Source organism: Theobroma cacao, chromosome 6, assembly GCF_000208745.1.
Source record: "Theobroma cacao cultivar B97-61/B2 chromosome 6, Criollo_cocoa_genome_V2, whole genome shotgun sequence".
In the NCBI taxonomy this organism is placed as follows: Eukaryota; Viridiplantae; Streptophyta; class Magnoliopsida; order Malvales; family Malvaceae; genus Theobroma; species Theobroma cacao.
This window is the reverse complement of record NC_030855.1, coordinates 21,349,490-21,363,639: the sequence shown is the minus strand read 5'-3', so window position 1 is coordinate 21,363,639 and position 14,150 is coordinate 21,349,490. Positions and strand designations below refer to the sequence as shown.

The window sequence follows — 14,150 nt, the reverse complement described above, 5'->3', positions numbered from 1 at the left end:
GGACGACTTTATCAAAAACAAGCATTTTGGACAAGTTTTAGCAAGTAAAGTTTTTGTATATATTCAATTGCTTAACAATACTTATTTAATTGTTAATGTTCATTTTTATTCTCAATTATATAATGCTCATCATTTTAGTATTTTTGTTTGTTTCTGTGTATCTTCATGTTTTGTAGTTACATATACAATAGAATTTCAAAAACGTGGTCCACCACATGTTCATATATTGCTCTGGCTAGAATCTACTGCAAAGTGTATGAATGACGAAGATGTCGATAGAATAATATCAGCTGAAATTCCAAATAAAGAACATGATCTAGTCGACCATGAAGCTATTTCAAATTTTATGATACATGGACAATGTGGTATGCACAATCCTTCTTCTCTATGTATGACTAGAGGTAAATGCTCAAAATTTTTCCCAAAACAATTTCAGTCTCAAACTATATTCAATGAAGATGGGTTTGTTGTTTATAGAAGAAGACAAATAATCGATAAATCATGTGTTGTTGTCAAGAATAATGTTGAATTAGATAATAAATTTGTTGTGCTCCATAATGTTGATTTGATTGTTAAATATCAAGCTCATATTAATGTTGAACTTTACAGTAGATCAAAAGCTATTAAGTATTTATTCAAATATATCAATAAAGGTCCAGACAGAGTTAGAGCAATAATTGTCAATAATAGTTTAAATAACAATATAAAACAACAAAATATGGTCAATTGTTTTGATGAAGTCAAACTATACTTGGATTGTAGATACTTATCAACTTATGAATCATGCTGGAGAATGTTTGCATTTGATATACATTATCATCAACCAGCTATTGAAAGATTAGTAATTCATTTACCAAATCAGTAAAATATCTGTTTTAATGATTCTGATAATTTGTATGGAGTGATTCACAGACCTGATGTGACAAAAACAATGTTCATAAAATGGATGAAAGCAAACCAATTGTATGAAGGTGCAAGAGAATTAATTTATGTTGAGTTTCCAACAAAATGGGTTTAGTCAAAATTTGAAACAGTTTGGAAGAAGCGACAAAAAGGAAAATCTATTGGAAGAATTACATATGTTCATCTAGCAGCAGGGGAACTTTACTTTCTTCGACTACTATTGAATGTTATGAAAGGTCCAAGAAGTTTTGAAGAGTTAAGAACAGTACAAGGCATAGTCTATTCTACATATCAAGCAACATGTCAAGCATTAGGATTACTTGGTAAAGATGAAGAATGGACAGAAGCAATGAGACAGGCTTCAAAGTGGGCAAGCAGTGAACAATTACAGCTACTTTTTGTATGTTCTATGAAGTAGCTGATCTTACATCACTTTGGGAAAATACTTGCAAGTACATGAGTGAAGACATAGAATATAAATTAACATAAGCTTTTGGGATTGCTGAATATAAAGTTCCAAAAAATAAGATAAGGAATTTTACTTTGATAGCTTTAGAAAAAATCTTTAACAGAAATTCCAGTTCCTTATCAAAATTTAACCTCCCACTACCCACAGAAGGTTCTTTGTACACATTGCAAAACAGATTAATTCACGAAGAGATGAGTAACAATTTAGAAGAACTTTTCAATGAACATTTACAGTCTTTGTCAAACCTGAATTGTGAGCCATTGAATGTTTATCAGGTCGTTAAAAAATCTGTCAAAAACAATGAAGGCCAGATGCTGTTTGTTTATGGACATGGTGGTACAGGAAAAACATATATATGGAAGAAAATAATTTCAAGAATTAGATCAACAAGAAAAATTGTTCTTGTTGTTGTCATGACGTGCGGGTCCGGGAACCCGTCCGCCAGACGCGGGCGAAAATTAAAATCCGTGTGGGAGTCGCCACCAATCTTTTTTATCTAAGGTGTGATTGGTCATCGATTAACCCGATTCTAATCGACGAAGTCCTAAATTAATTTTAGGCCCGTCGAAAGAACGAGAACTGGTCTACATTTTAGAGATGGGTTCGGGAGTGCGGTTACGCACAGAGAAGGGTTAGCACCTCTGTGGCGCCCGTTCCATGAACAGTACCATTTAATCTTAAGTTATCTTAATATAGCCTACTTTTAATTTAATCCCTACTTGTTAATTAAATTTTTTGTTAAATTGACTGACTGAGAGTTTTTATTTGGTTTGATTTTACGTATGCACATGATGCAAACGTAAAATGATGTCATGACTTATTTATTTTAAATGATGGAGTCGGTAATCTTTTATTGAAAAATTATTCGAAGACCATCCCAACGCTTTGGTGAAGTCTCGAAATTCTCCTCACCTAGAGATATCCCCGAAAGAACTCGTCTCTACTAGCTCCTCGGGGAAATCCCATCATCGGGATTCCCGCGCCATTTGCAAAATAAGAGTGGCATGCAATGACAGTATAAAAATGATGATATCTACATGCATGCGTTTATTGATTTTAGGTGTTTAAAAAATTTGGATTATTTATTATTTATTTTTATTTTTATATTTTATTTTTTGGTTTTCTATTTAAATCCGTATTTGTTGTTGGTCAATTTTTTTTTACTTGATTACAAAGCTTATCTAATAAATAATTAATTAATTTTTAAACGATTGGATTAACTTTATTTAGTAATATTTAATTAAATTAATTCGAATGTAACAAAATTTTCTTACATATATTATTTTTTAACAATGACTATTTGACTTAATGGGTTTTGAAATCTAGAGTTCAGATTTATCCCGACGCTTAGGTGAAAATCTGTCTCGAACTTCGCACCAGAAAAACATCCACCTGAAAGAGGCAACTCTTTGCCCCTTTTAGGTGGTAATACTCGAATATTTATTACAATTATATTATTATGTTATTATTTATTATTTTATTTATTATTATTTTTTGATTTTTTAATATTAAATATAAGTATTCATATTATATAAATATTTCTTTCCTAAAAAAAAATGTATTTTAATTAAAATGGGCTAGACCCAACACTAACTAAAACAAACCCAAACAAAAAAGAAAAGGGTTATACCTTGTTGGGCTGCGATTGGCCCAATTCGGTGGCCCGCAGGAGCCCAAGTCCACTACACCCGGTCTGCCTTTTGAAGCCCACGAGGCAGATCTCAAAACGCACCGTTTGGTACCTGTGGAATTGCTCGAAACGACGCCGTTTGGCCTGGACCTTCCAACTTCTGCTTGCCCCTCTGAAACGACGCCGTTTTGCTCTCCTTCCTCTGGGTATAAAAACCCTTTTTTTAGCTTTTTTTATTCATTTTCACATTTTTTTTTCTCTCTCTAGCTGATTTCTCTCTCTGCCTTCTCTCTAAAACTTTCCTTCTCCTCGGCTTCCTCTTCTTTATTTCTCTCTCGCCTGGCGGATCTCTTCGCTTCCTGTCGCCGGCGCCAAACTCTCTCCTTTTTTCTCTTTTTCACCGCCGGTCGAACACCTTGACAGATCCACTCCCTCTCTTCTCTCCGCCGGCCGATCAAAACTCTTTACCCTTGAACCCCTCTCCTTCTCCTTTCTCAGATCTAACCCCCTTTTCTTTTTTTGCTTTTTGTTTTGTTTTTATTTTTTTTGTGGCTAGGCTTTTTTGCTGGTAGATCTAGGATTTTTGTTTTTGTTCTTGTTGTTTTTTTGCAGGTTGCAGGTGGTCTTTAAGGAGCCGAGTTGTCCAAAAATTTGGACAACCCGGTGATGGGGTTTTGACACCCCCTGGAGTTGGTGGCCATCCCCCCTTTTTTTTAATTTTATATTATTATTATTTTTTTATATTTTAGTTTGTTTTATTATAATTTTAAAATTTTTATTTATTTATTATTTTTCTTTTTCAGGTGTCTACAGTTGTAGCTTCATCTGAAATTGCATCTCTACTGTTACTAGGAGGAAGAACAACACATTCAAGATTCAAGATTCCACTAAATATTGATGAATGTTCAACATGTTAGATCAAAAGAGGTACACAACTTGCTTCATTAATTGAAAATACCAGTCTTAGTGTTTAGGATGAAGCTCCGATGATTAATAGATTTTGCTTTGAAGCTTTAAATAAAAGTTTACAAGATTTACTGAGTGATAGCTGTCTAGACACTACTAACAGACCTTTTGGCAAAAAAATTGTACTATTAGGAGGTGATTTCAGACAAATATTGCCTGTTGTTAAAGTTGGAACAAAGTCAGATATAGTAGATGCATCAATAAATCAGTCCCTATTATGGAAAAATTGGTGTATATATGAGTTGAAGACAAACATGAGACTTCTGCAGTCTAATTTTGATGAACAAACTAGATATGAAATTTCAAGTTTTGCTCAATGGTTGCTGGACATAGGAAATGGAAACATTCCAGCTTTTAATTATGAAGATGAAGACGAACCATGTGGGATTGAAATACCAGACGATTTATTGCTACCATCTGTTGAAGATCCGATAGAAGCTATTGTCTTAGTCGTGTATGACAAACTATAGGAAAACTTTTCAGATTTAGATTACTTGAAACAAAGATCAATTGTCACTCCCTGCAATGAAACTGTTGATGTTATAAACTCATATGTGCTTAATTTGATTCTAGGTACATTGAGGTCATATTTCAACATCGACCAAAAATCAAAATCTGCAGACCATTCAATGGAGCATGAACTGTTATATCCGGTAGAATTTTTAAACTCACTAAACTTTCCTAGAATTCCTAATCATCAACTTGATTTGAAGGTAAGTGCAGTTGTTATGTTATTAAGGAACAAAAATCAAAGTTCTGGACTTTGCAACGAAACAAGAATTCTAATTACTCAACTAGCTGCTAATGTCATAAAAGGTAAAATAATCTCAGGATGTTTTGCAGGTAATGTAATATTTATACTGAGGATAGTAATAACAATCAAACAACAAAAATGGCCTTTTGTATTTCAAAGAAAGCAATTTCCAGTTAAGTTATGTTATAGTGTGACAATAAATAAAAGTCAAGGACAAACCCTTGATACATTAGGTTTGTACTTGCCAAAACCTGTTTTTACACATGGTCAGTTATATGTAGCATTATCAAGAGTTACATTACAAAAGGGATTGACAATCTTGATTCCGAACAGAGACAAACAACGATCGAATCAAACAAAAAATATAGTCTACAAAGAAATTTTTGATAACCTATAATCAGGTTATCTTAATTTCTTGCTTTCTTTAACATAGTTTTTTATGTTTTGTCTGTTACATTATATTTCATTGATTACACACGTAATGCTTTGTATCTTTATAATATGTTATTTTCTACACCATTTCTTTTGCAAATTGTTACTTTCATTAACATCTATTCATGTATTGCATTTCATCATTATTATTCATTTTAGCTATAGAATGAATTCTTATATTCAATACTTCTACAACTTAATATCTATAATCCATGACTGCATTAATCAAAGTCTTTACAAATTACAATTATTGTCTTAACTCACACCAAACTATCTTTTTCCATCTCACTTTTGCAGGAACAAATGGATTATCAATATCTGACTGATTTGCAATTGTTCAAACCCCCAGCAACAATCAAAGTCAAGATTCTTAGGATTTGGAAATCTACAACTCCTGACAATTCAGAAAATCTACTAAGTCTTGACTTCCTAATTGCTGATGCCAAGGTTAATTCAGAACAATGTTTTCCCTCATTTATTGCAAATTCCACTTAATTCAACAATAATAGAAGTTCTCAATTTGACTATTTACGATACTTTTAGAAAAATGTTATGCAAGCAATGGTTAGAGGTTTTGATGCACCTCTATTTATACCAATCCTAAAAGAAGGTTTTGTTTATCTCATCGATAAATATCGAGTCATGAAATCAAAACACAACTTCAATGTTCTTCCTGAAGATCTCATGATAGTTCTTTCAAGAATGTCAAAACTGAAAGAAGTTGCTGAAGACAGCAGTCAATATCCTGACTACTACTTTAACTTTGTGCACTTCAAAGATCTTCCTCACAAGATATATAAAAAAAAAGTCTTGACATGTAATATTAAAAATACACTTCAGAATCAAACTTTACTTCATTACAACTTTTCTGATTTCATTTTATTTGTTTTTGTGTTAAATAACAATAGATGTTGTTGGTATGGTAACAACAATAACACCTGTCACAAAAGTACAACTCAACAATAGAGATATCCCTGTCCAGAAACGAGATATCTACATTCAAAATGCAAGGTAACTGAAAAAGCCTATTTACTATCAAATATACAGAATCACATTTTCAAAAATTTTTAATTAATAACTTTCACTGTTTCATCATCTGGAATAGCTGTGAGAGCTTAAAGGTAGTATTGTATGGAGATATAGCATTATCTGTGGAAGAACAAGAAATACTACAGAGAAACACAAATGTTGTGCTTGCATTCACTGGATTGATGATTAAGACTTACATGCATGAGTACATATCATTTTACTATTGTGCTAACAACATTCAATATTCTACATACAGAATATACTAACAAATAAGTGTTGCAAATTTGTAGGATCATTGTACGCATCATCCTGTTCAGCAACAAGAGTATACATTGATCCATAAATTTCAGAAATTGATGAACTCAAACACAGGTAAAGTCACGAGCACTTTTCCCATTATATTAAACAAGAAAAATCTACTTTAGCAAAAAAAAATTAACTAACAGTTGACTACTGATTATTAGATACCAAAATGAACCCATACAAGCAGACCTTCAACTGCTTGAACCATCTACTCAGTACCACTTTGCACAACACTCCACATTCTCAAATATTCATGTGGCTGATCTACTAGCAATTGAATAAAAGAAGACATTGGTAAAATATACTTTCATTTTTTTCTACACAAAAAACAAGAACCAGTCATTTAATATACTTAATAAACAATAAATTATATTGTTTTTGACATGTATACAATTTGTTGTTCTCAACCACAAAATACCAAGTTCCAGCTCACTGCAACCATTATTAATGTCGAAGCGCCAAATGGATGGTACTATAATGCTTGCAATCAATGTGCAGTAGGTTTACGATTCTGTGCTGGCAAGTTTTGGTGTCCAATCCATGATGAAAAAACACCAGTCTTAACGTAAGTATCTCTAAAATTTCTTTCCACTAACTATAGTAAAAAATATGTTATTATGAACTGCAAAAATCACATAGTTTTTCCACTTTTACTGCAGAATGATTCTGGAACTAACAATTGAAGATCTCATTGGAAAAATTCAATTGCTTGCTTTTGGTCAGCAAGCTGAAAAATTAATTGGTGCTACCATCGGTGAGTTAGCTGTAATCAAAACAATAAACAAAATGGTTCTCCCTTCTCCTGTAAAAGCATTGATAAACACAAGAAGAACATTCAAAGCAGGGCTTACAGGAAAAGCAATTGAAGCTGGACTCACAATTTTCAAGATATTTGATTCTACCAACTGAACAGATTCTACAGCAGACACATCCGCAACTTACAAGGGAACAAGCTCACTAAATGAACAACCTACATCTTCCAAACCAGCACTACCACCAATCCAACAGATCCAATCAGAAATACCACCATCACCAACAAACGCACAGGTAGCAAATGAATTATTTCCAGAAGAGTCTCCAGGAAAGAAGATGAAAATCGAATAAGTAAGCTTTTCCAATTATTTTATTTTATCTTCAAATAATAACATCATCAAAACAATCAATACTTATGTCTCTCATTTCAACAACAGATGCCAAGCACCAGCAACATGATCAGAACCAGACTTTTTGGATAGAAACATAAGTTTGACCATTTATCCAACAACTTTTTTGTATCTCTATGCTATAATGATGTAAATGAGAAAAATCAACAAAAAATATCACAATCACATCATTTTGTACGGCACTATTTTGCAGCTCCTGTTAATAAATCTGTGACACTTTTGCATGTATATTTTAAGAACTGCAGCAAGACTTCTTACTTTATAAATATGTAATATACATTTACCATTACCTCTGTTTCTCCAACACTTTAATTCTCCACAAGTACACAAATATGTTTACTCCTTTATATGCAATGTATTATTATTTAACAAAATAACAGTTAAACAGTCCATTTTTCTGTTTAACCAAACTAAATAATTTTTATCATTTTACTTAATAAACATTTCTCTATTGTTCAAAAAATTTTCATTTAACTAATAACCCGCAGCAACGCGCGGGCAATCTTCCTAGTAAAATATAATTAGAGCAGGTCTGCAGATCTTCCGTGCAGATCCAAATAAATTTACAAAAGTAGTTTTCTGGTTCACTTGCGAAACATTTTTGGTACATGGCCACCATTTTGTTCAACAGGCTTATCGTCATATGTGCAATCTATCGGATTTTAGCCATCGACTACTTGGCAATGACAGGCACTGGCTCTGCACAGAATGTTTCTGCGTTTTTTGTTTTTGGAGATTCTCTGGTTGCGGTAGGAAACAACTTCTACAGAAAAACAATTGCAAAGCCAAGGTTTCCAAATGGTATTGACTTTGTCAATGGAACCCCTTCCAGACGATATACCAATGCTAGAACTGCTGCTGACATTATAGGCAAATTTCACTATTCTTTGTTATGAATTAACCTCTGATAATTATTAGTTGTTGAGATTAATGATTACTTAGTTCTTTACTTAAATTTGTGTTTTTTCAGAAGAGGAATTGGGCTTTGAAAACTTTGCTCCTCCTTACTTGGATTCAAATACCGTTAGGGATGTGGTTTTGAAAGATGTCAACTATACCTTTGCTGGATCAGGAATTTTTAATTCCTCCGAATTAATCTTTGTAAGATTTTTTTCTTCTTTTAATGACCGGTAAAGGATTTCATTTTCTATATATTTTTTTAGGGAGGAATAATGGAAGAAGATAGGAAAGAGGAAGGTTTCACATGAAATTGATGAACGGGTATTAATGCATTATTGTTCATGTAGGGTGCTCATATTTGCATGGATAAACAAGTCGGTGGCTCTGCAAAAACTAGGCAAAAAGAATTGGTGCACCAGCAGCTCGGAGACTGCTCAGACAAGCACTCCAGTTTGTTGTAATGGGGTCGAATGATATCATAATGAGGAAGCTTTCCTTATCTAATGGTGTTAATTACTTGGATAATTTGATCTCCAAATTTAGATCCCAGCTTACAGGAAGTATTTCTTCCACCTATTCAACCGGTATCCGTTGTAGTGTTGTGCCATTTATACCCATTGAACCTGTACGACCATTGTTCAAACTTGTACATTCAATGGCGGAGGCATGCAATTTTTGTTGTCTCTAGTTGTCCAAGTTCAATCGACGCAAATAGCGTTTCTCTAGTTTGTTTATGTAAATTAAATCTAACTGCAAAAGATTTCTAATTCTGTCTTGTTGATGCTTGACAATTTGGATGCCAGAAAGATTGCAGTGACAAATGCCCCAATCCTTGGGTGCATCCCTTTTGAGAGAGACCCAAATCCATCCGATGCTTGTGTTGCTTCCATCAATGAACAAGCCAAGTTGTACAACGTTAAACTGAAGAGCATGCTCCAAGAGCTTACAGCAAATCTCGCAAGATCAACATTCGTTTATTTGGATGCTTGCGTAATCTTAGAAGATATCCTAGAAAACTAAAAATCAAACGGTGATTCACATTTTCCCTTGTACATTTTGGAATTTGGAAAATGGATTAATTTATTAAGTACCTGTTGTTCTAACCCTTTGATGCCTGTATCTTCCTTTTCTTCAGGATTTGAAAATGCAGATTCTGCTTGCTGTCAGATGCCGGGGCGGCGCTTCCTCTCGTGTTTGTGTAGAGAGAACCAAAATATGTATTCTGTGATCAATTCCATCCAACATAATCTGCTAATCTGATTGTAGCAAAGCAAATGCTGGATGGTAATCTTAAATCTGCCACTCCAATGAACCTCCGACAGCGAGTCAATTCCCATTAAAATAATTTGGTATATCAATAACATGTGAGAAGCAAAAAGAAAAACAAAAGATGATTGCATCCATGAATTGGATAGTGACAGTTCTATCGTTTCTAATGAGAACAACAAGCATTGCTCTGCGGATTATAAGTAACATTGGAATCCAATAACACAAGCCCAAGGGCAAGACTACTGCGCTGTGTTTCCTCTTTAAAAAAGATGCACAATCACATTCTCTGCATCCGCTCCGCACAATTTGGACATCCCAGTTTCATATGGACCCTTCAGGCATCAAGTGTCCGACAAAGAAATCATCAAAGTTATCAAAAATATCAGCTGGATATGCTGAGTTCAAAAACCTTGTTATTGGACCATAATCAAATCACCCATTACCTAAATATTGGTACTGATTTTGCAATCTTAATAGAAAAGATAAAAGAATCTTCATGATGAAGATGACCTAGTGTTAATCAGCTCTTTGGTTTTAAATAATTTAAAATCAAAAGGGGAAAAAAGGGTTAAGCATACCTAATTGTGAAATAGGTGAAATGTTGAAATCATTTACATATCACTTCACTTTTAATGCCAACTATAGCCTTTGCTCACCAACATAATAATTCCTTTTGTTTTTATTTCCTATTTTGATGCCGACAGAAATTCTTAGATTTAAACTGGAAATTTACAGTACCTTAAAAGTGATTTATTTATTTAAGTTTCTATTTTTTCCCTTTTTTTAAATTCGTAAAAAAAAGGTTAAACCAAGAAATTTTATTTTGGAAGGGATAAAATGTCATGAAAACATTAACTTTAAACATAAGCAAAGTAAGTAACAATTATAGAGGTGAAAATATTTTGGTTAAGATAATTAATTAGATAAATGTTTTTACCTTTTAATTTTTTCTTTTTAATTTGAAATTTGAACCAAAAAACAAGTTTTCAAGAATAAACCCATTTTATTACCCAAAAAAACAACCATTCAACTGTTGCTTTCTCCCTTAGATTTTAAACCTCATTAAACCCTTTTCACTTGGCCTTTTTCTTGTTTCTATCTCAAAAAAGCAAAAAAAAAAAAGAAAAGATAAAAAAGAAGCCCAACAAAGAGTGATTCTGAAGAGAAACAAAGAGAAAGAGAAAGAGGGACAGAGAGAAAGCCTCTCAAATCCTAGATCTCTCTTTGCTTTCTCTTTGGAAACCCAAAGTACCATATCAAAAATTTCTAAGAAAAATGGTGCAGAAATCATTGATCTACGCGTTTGTATCTCGTGGGGAAGTTATTCTAGCGGAGTACACTGAATTCAGTGGGAATTTCAATTCCATAGCTTTTCAATGCCTCCAAAAGCTTCCTTCTTCCAACAACAAGTTCACTTACAACTGTGATGGCCACACCTTCAATTACCTTGTTGACAATGGCTACAGTAAGTTCTTCTTTGTTTTTTTTTTCTTTTTCAAGAAATTTAAATTGTGGCTTCCTTTATTTCAAAGTTTGGGTCTTTCGAAAATGAACGGAAAAAGCAAGATGAAATTGAAGATAAAAACTTTGGGGCTTTCTTCTTTTCTTAATTTCAGGCTATAATTTGATTGCTGGAAAAGAAATGGTATTTGAGATCCAGAGGGAAAGCTTGGATTTTGGGTTTTGCCCATTTGATTATGAGAAAATTGCTTGTTAGATATTTAAATAAAAAACACAGAAACTTTGTGTTTTATTGCTGTTGTTTTTGAAGTTTTAAAGTTTATCGCTGGTGATTGTACAAAGTAGTATTGGGAACTACTCAAATTGATTTCTTAGTAAATGATGGTTTATTGTGGAGATCTTGCGGTTTCATTCTTTTTAACATAAAATTTGCGCATATGTGGTGTACTGGATTCGTGCAGTGTGCAGGTTGTTAAAGCCTTGAAGGCCCATTTGTATGTGTGTTGTGTGGTTTGTTTGTTTGTTTTGCTTTTGTTTTTTTTATGCTGTGAGCTTCTTCTGAAGATGATTGGAATACATTGTCTCTTTAAAATGTTATGAACTGACTTCCAGTGAATGCATGTGGATGTCGCCCCTGAAGAGATATTAGAAGTCTATTTAAGAATCAGTTAAATTTTATTGTTTATGCATTCTGCTTCAATGAAGTTTAATTGACTCCAAGAATTGTTGAAAGAATCTTTCATGGGGGTTTACTGTGATATTATTTGCACTTTCATTAATGGCCTCCTTTTTCTATTATGTTGGTAGATTGGCTGACTTTTCGATGTTGCAGCATATTGTGTTGTTGCAGATGAGTCAGCTGGAAGGCAAGTACCAATTGCTTTCTTGGAGCGTATCAAGGATGATTTTGTGTCAAAATATGGTAGTGGAAAGGCTGCTACAGCTCCTGCCAACGGCTTGAACAAGGAATTTGGGTATCTACCTCTGACTAAAATCATGAAAATATTTAATGGGGAGATCTTTTCTCATTATTCTATCATATATAACATGCTATTAATTGCAGGCCAAAACTAAAAGAACATATGCAGTACTGTGTGGAGCATCCTGAAGAAATAAGCAAGCTTGCTAAGGTTAAAGCTCAGGTTTCAGAAGTCAAAGGTGTTATGATGGAGAACATTGAAAAGGTAGATGTGCTTTGTTAACCACAGCTGTTTATGCTCCTGTTGTTATGCCAGCTAGTTCTACGTAAATGGAATCACACTAGAGTAGATGATATGGGCTGGTGCTTTTTTAATAGAGGTTTCCCTTCCATTGACTCTTAGGCTGATCTCTACTACATAACCATAGTGACAGATGTCTTTGATCACATTAATAATTTCATGATATTCCTTTATTTTCTATAGAACTTATGCTTTTAAATCTTAAGGTTGTGATATTTGTGTGGGATCAAAACTTTCAAGTAGATTCAATGATTTGCTGGTTCTGCCAAAATGCCAATAGTTGTTCTATGTCACTGTGGAAGAATTTGGTTCAGTTTTTCAAATATCAAATTTTCTGGTAGGCTTTTGGTTGAAGTTGCCATCCTGTAATATGCTTTTCAATCATTTTGGGGGGAAAATTACCTGAAGTTTGTCTTTGCATCTTTGTTTTCTATTGCTGCTAATCTGTTTATTGTGTTTCCAACCAGAATATGGGAAAGAACAACTTTCCCATATTAAATTATGATAGCATTTTTGGTAATCAACCAACTCACTAGGGACATGCTTTTGGTAATTTATACTGATTTTCCTTCCTGCAGGTGTTAGATAGAGGGGAAAAGATAGAGCTGCTAGTGGATAAGACTGAGAATCTTCATCAACAGGTTTGTGACTCTCATTGTCTGTCTATTTCTCTCACTTTCATGTATCAATTGGGTATGCACACAAATTTAAACCTGTAATAACTTCAATTAAGTTTGTTTCTTTTGATGTCACGTGAGATTTGAGTTTTGGCTCAGGGTACTCTGTAACATATGAGTTATCAGCAAGGGAAGTTTTAATCCTCATAAATACAAGAAAAGAGATATTCTTGTTAGTAGCATTGGATGTTTACTTGAGTATGCTATAGAAAGCTGCAGAACTTCACCGATAAAGCATCATGCAAGGAGACACAATTTTAACCTGTTTTCAAGGTAGCTACAAAATTTGATATTTATGACTTTCTGCAATGATTTGTTTGCAGGCTCAAGACTTTCGAAGTACTGGGACAAAAATCCGAAGAAAAATGTGGCTGCAAAACATGAAGATCAAGCTGATTGTTCTAGGAATACTGATTGCCTTGATCCTCATCATTGTCCTCTCTGTTTGCCATGGTTTCAACTGTGGAAAATGAATGCTGTTCTTGAATCGGCTTATTAGCTTGAGCTTTTGTGATAATATTGTGAGGGGAAAGATAAAAAATATATTAAAATGACTTCCTCTGTCATAAAAAATTAGCAGTCACCAGATGTTTGGTGCAAGTTATTTTTGAATGTGAGCAGACCCTATAAGTTTTTATTGTATTACATGAATGTGCTTTTGCAACAATCATATTGGTTGTTTACCATCCAGCTTCACAGTTAGTTGGCACATTTTTGGCCTGGACAAGAACTTGTTTGAACTTATACTTTTTAGCTCAATCTTGTTAACCACTGATTGCCTGTTTGAAGATCGCAAAACTGGTGGAAATGTTTCTTTAGTCCCATGCCATCATTAGTGCTTAGCTCAAAGGCTTGCACCAATCAACAGGTACTGCAAAGTGCAATTGCTTGGAGAGATAGTACTAATAATTCATTTGATATTTGACTTGAATGCAGAGGGCTAATAGTGCTATTCTAGTTTTGTCGACACGAGT

The 14,150-nt window shown here is 33.6% G+C and overlaps 2 protein-coding genes across 4 annotated transcripts; both read left to right on the top strand.

Moving 5' to 3' along the window:
• On the top strand, positions 3,814 to 7,892 carry LOC18596401. 3 transcript variants are annotated; one of them, XR_001928364.1, is made up of 9 exons: positions 3,814 to 3,929; positions 4,542 to 4,621; positions 5,452 to 5,601; positions 6,063 to 6,165; positions 6,474 to 6,555; positions 6,648 to 6,780; positions 6,909 to 7,051; positions 7,146 to 7,590; positions 7,677 to 7,892. XR_001928364.1 is itself a non-coding variant. In XM_018122999.1 (8 exons), the coding sequence occupies exons 2-7, from the start codon at positions 4,598 to 4,600 to the stop codon at positions 7,588 to 7,590; spliced, it is 609 nt and encodes a 202-aa protein (XP_017978488.1). In that variant the 5' UTR covers positions 3,814 to 3,929; positions 4,542 to 4,597; the 3' UTR covers positions 7,677 to 7,892. The 3 variants fall into 3 exon arrangements, 1 of the variants encoding a protein (XP_017978488.1); XR_001928363.1 differs by lacking the exon at positions 6,063 to 6,165; XM_018122999.1 differs by lacking the exons at positions 6,063 to 6,165; positions 6,648 to 6,780 and having other exon boundaries at positions 6,985 to 7,051; positions 7,146 to 7,240; positions 7,400 to 7,590.
• On the top strand, positions 10,902 to 13,900 carry LOC18596399 (vesicle-associated membrane protein 721). The gene is made up of 5 exons (XM_007024837.2): positions 10,902 to 11,283; positions 12,112 to 12,253; positions 12,343 to 12,463; positions 13,078 to 13,140; positions 13,500 to 13,900. Exons 1-5 carry the CDS (start codon positions 11,094 to 11,096, stop codon positions 13,647 to 13,649), a joined length of 666 nt encoding a protein of 221 aa, XP_007024899.1. The 5' UTR covers positions 10,902 to 11,093; the 3' UTR covers positions 13,650 to 13,900.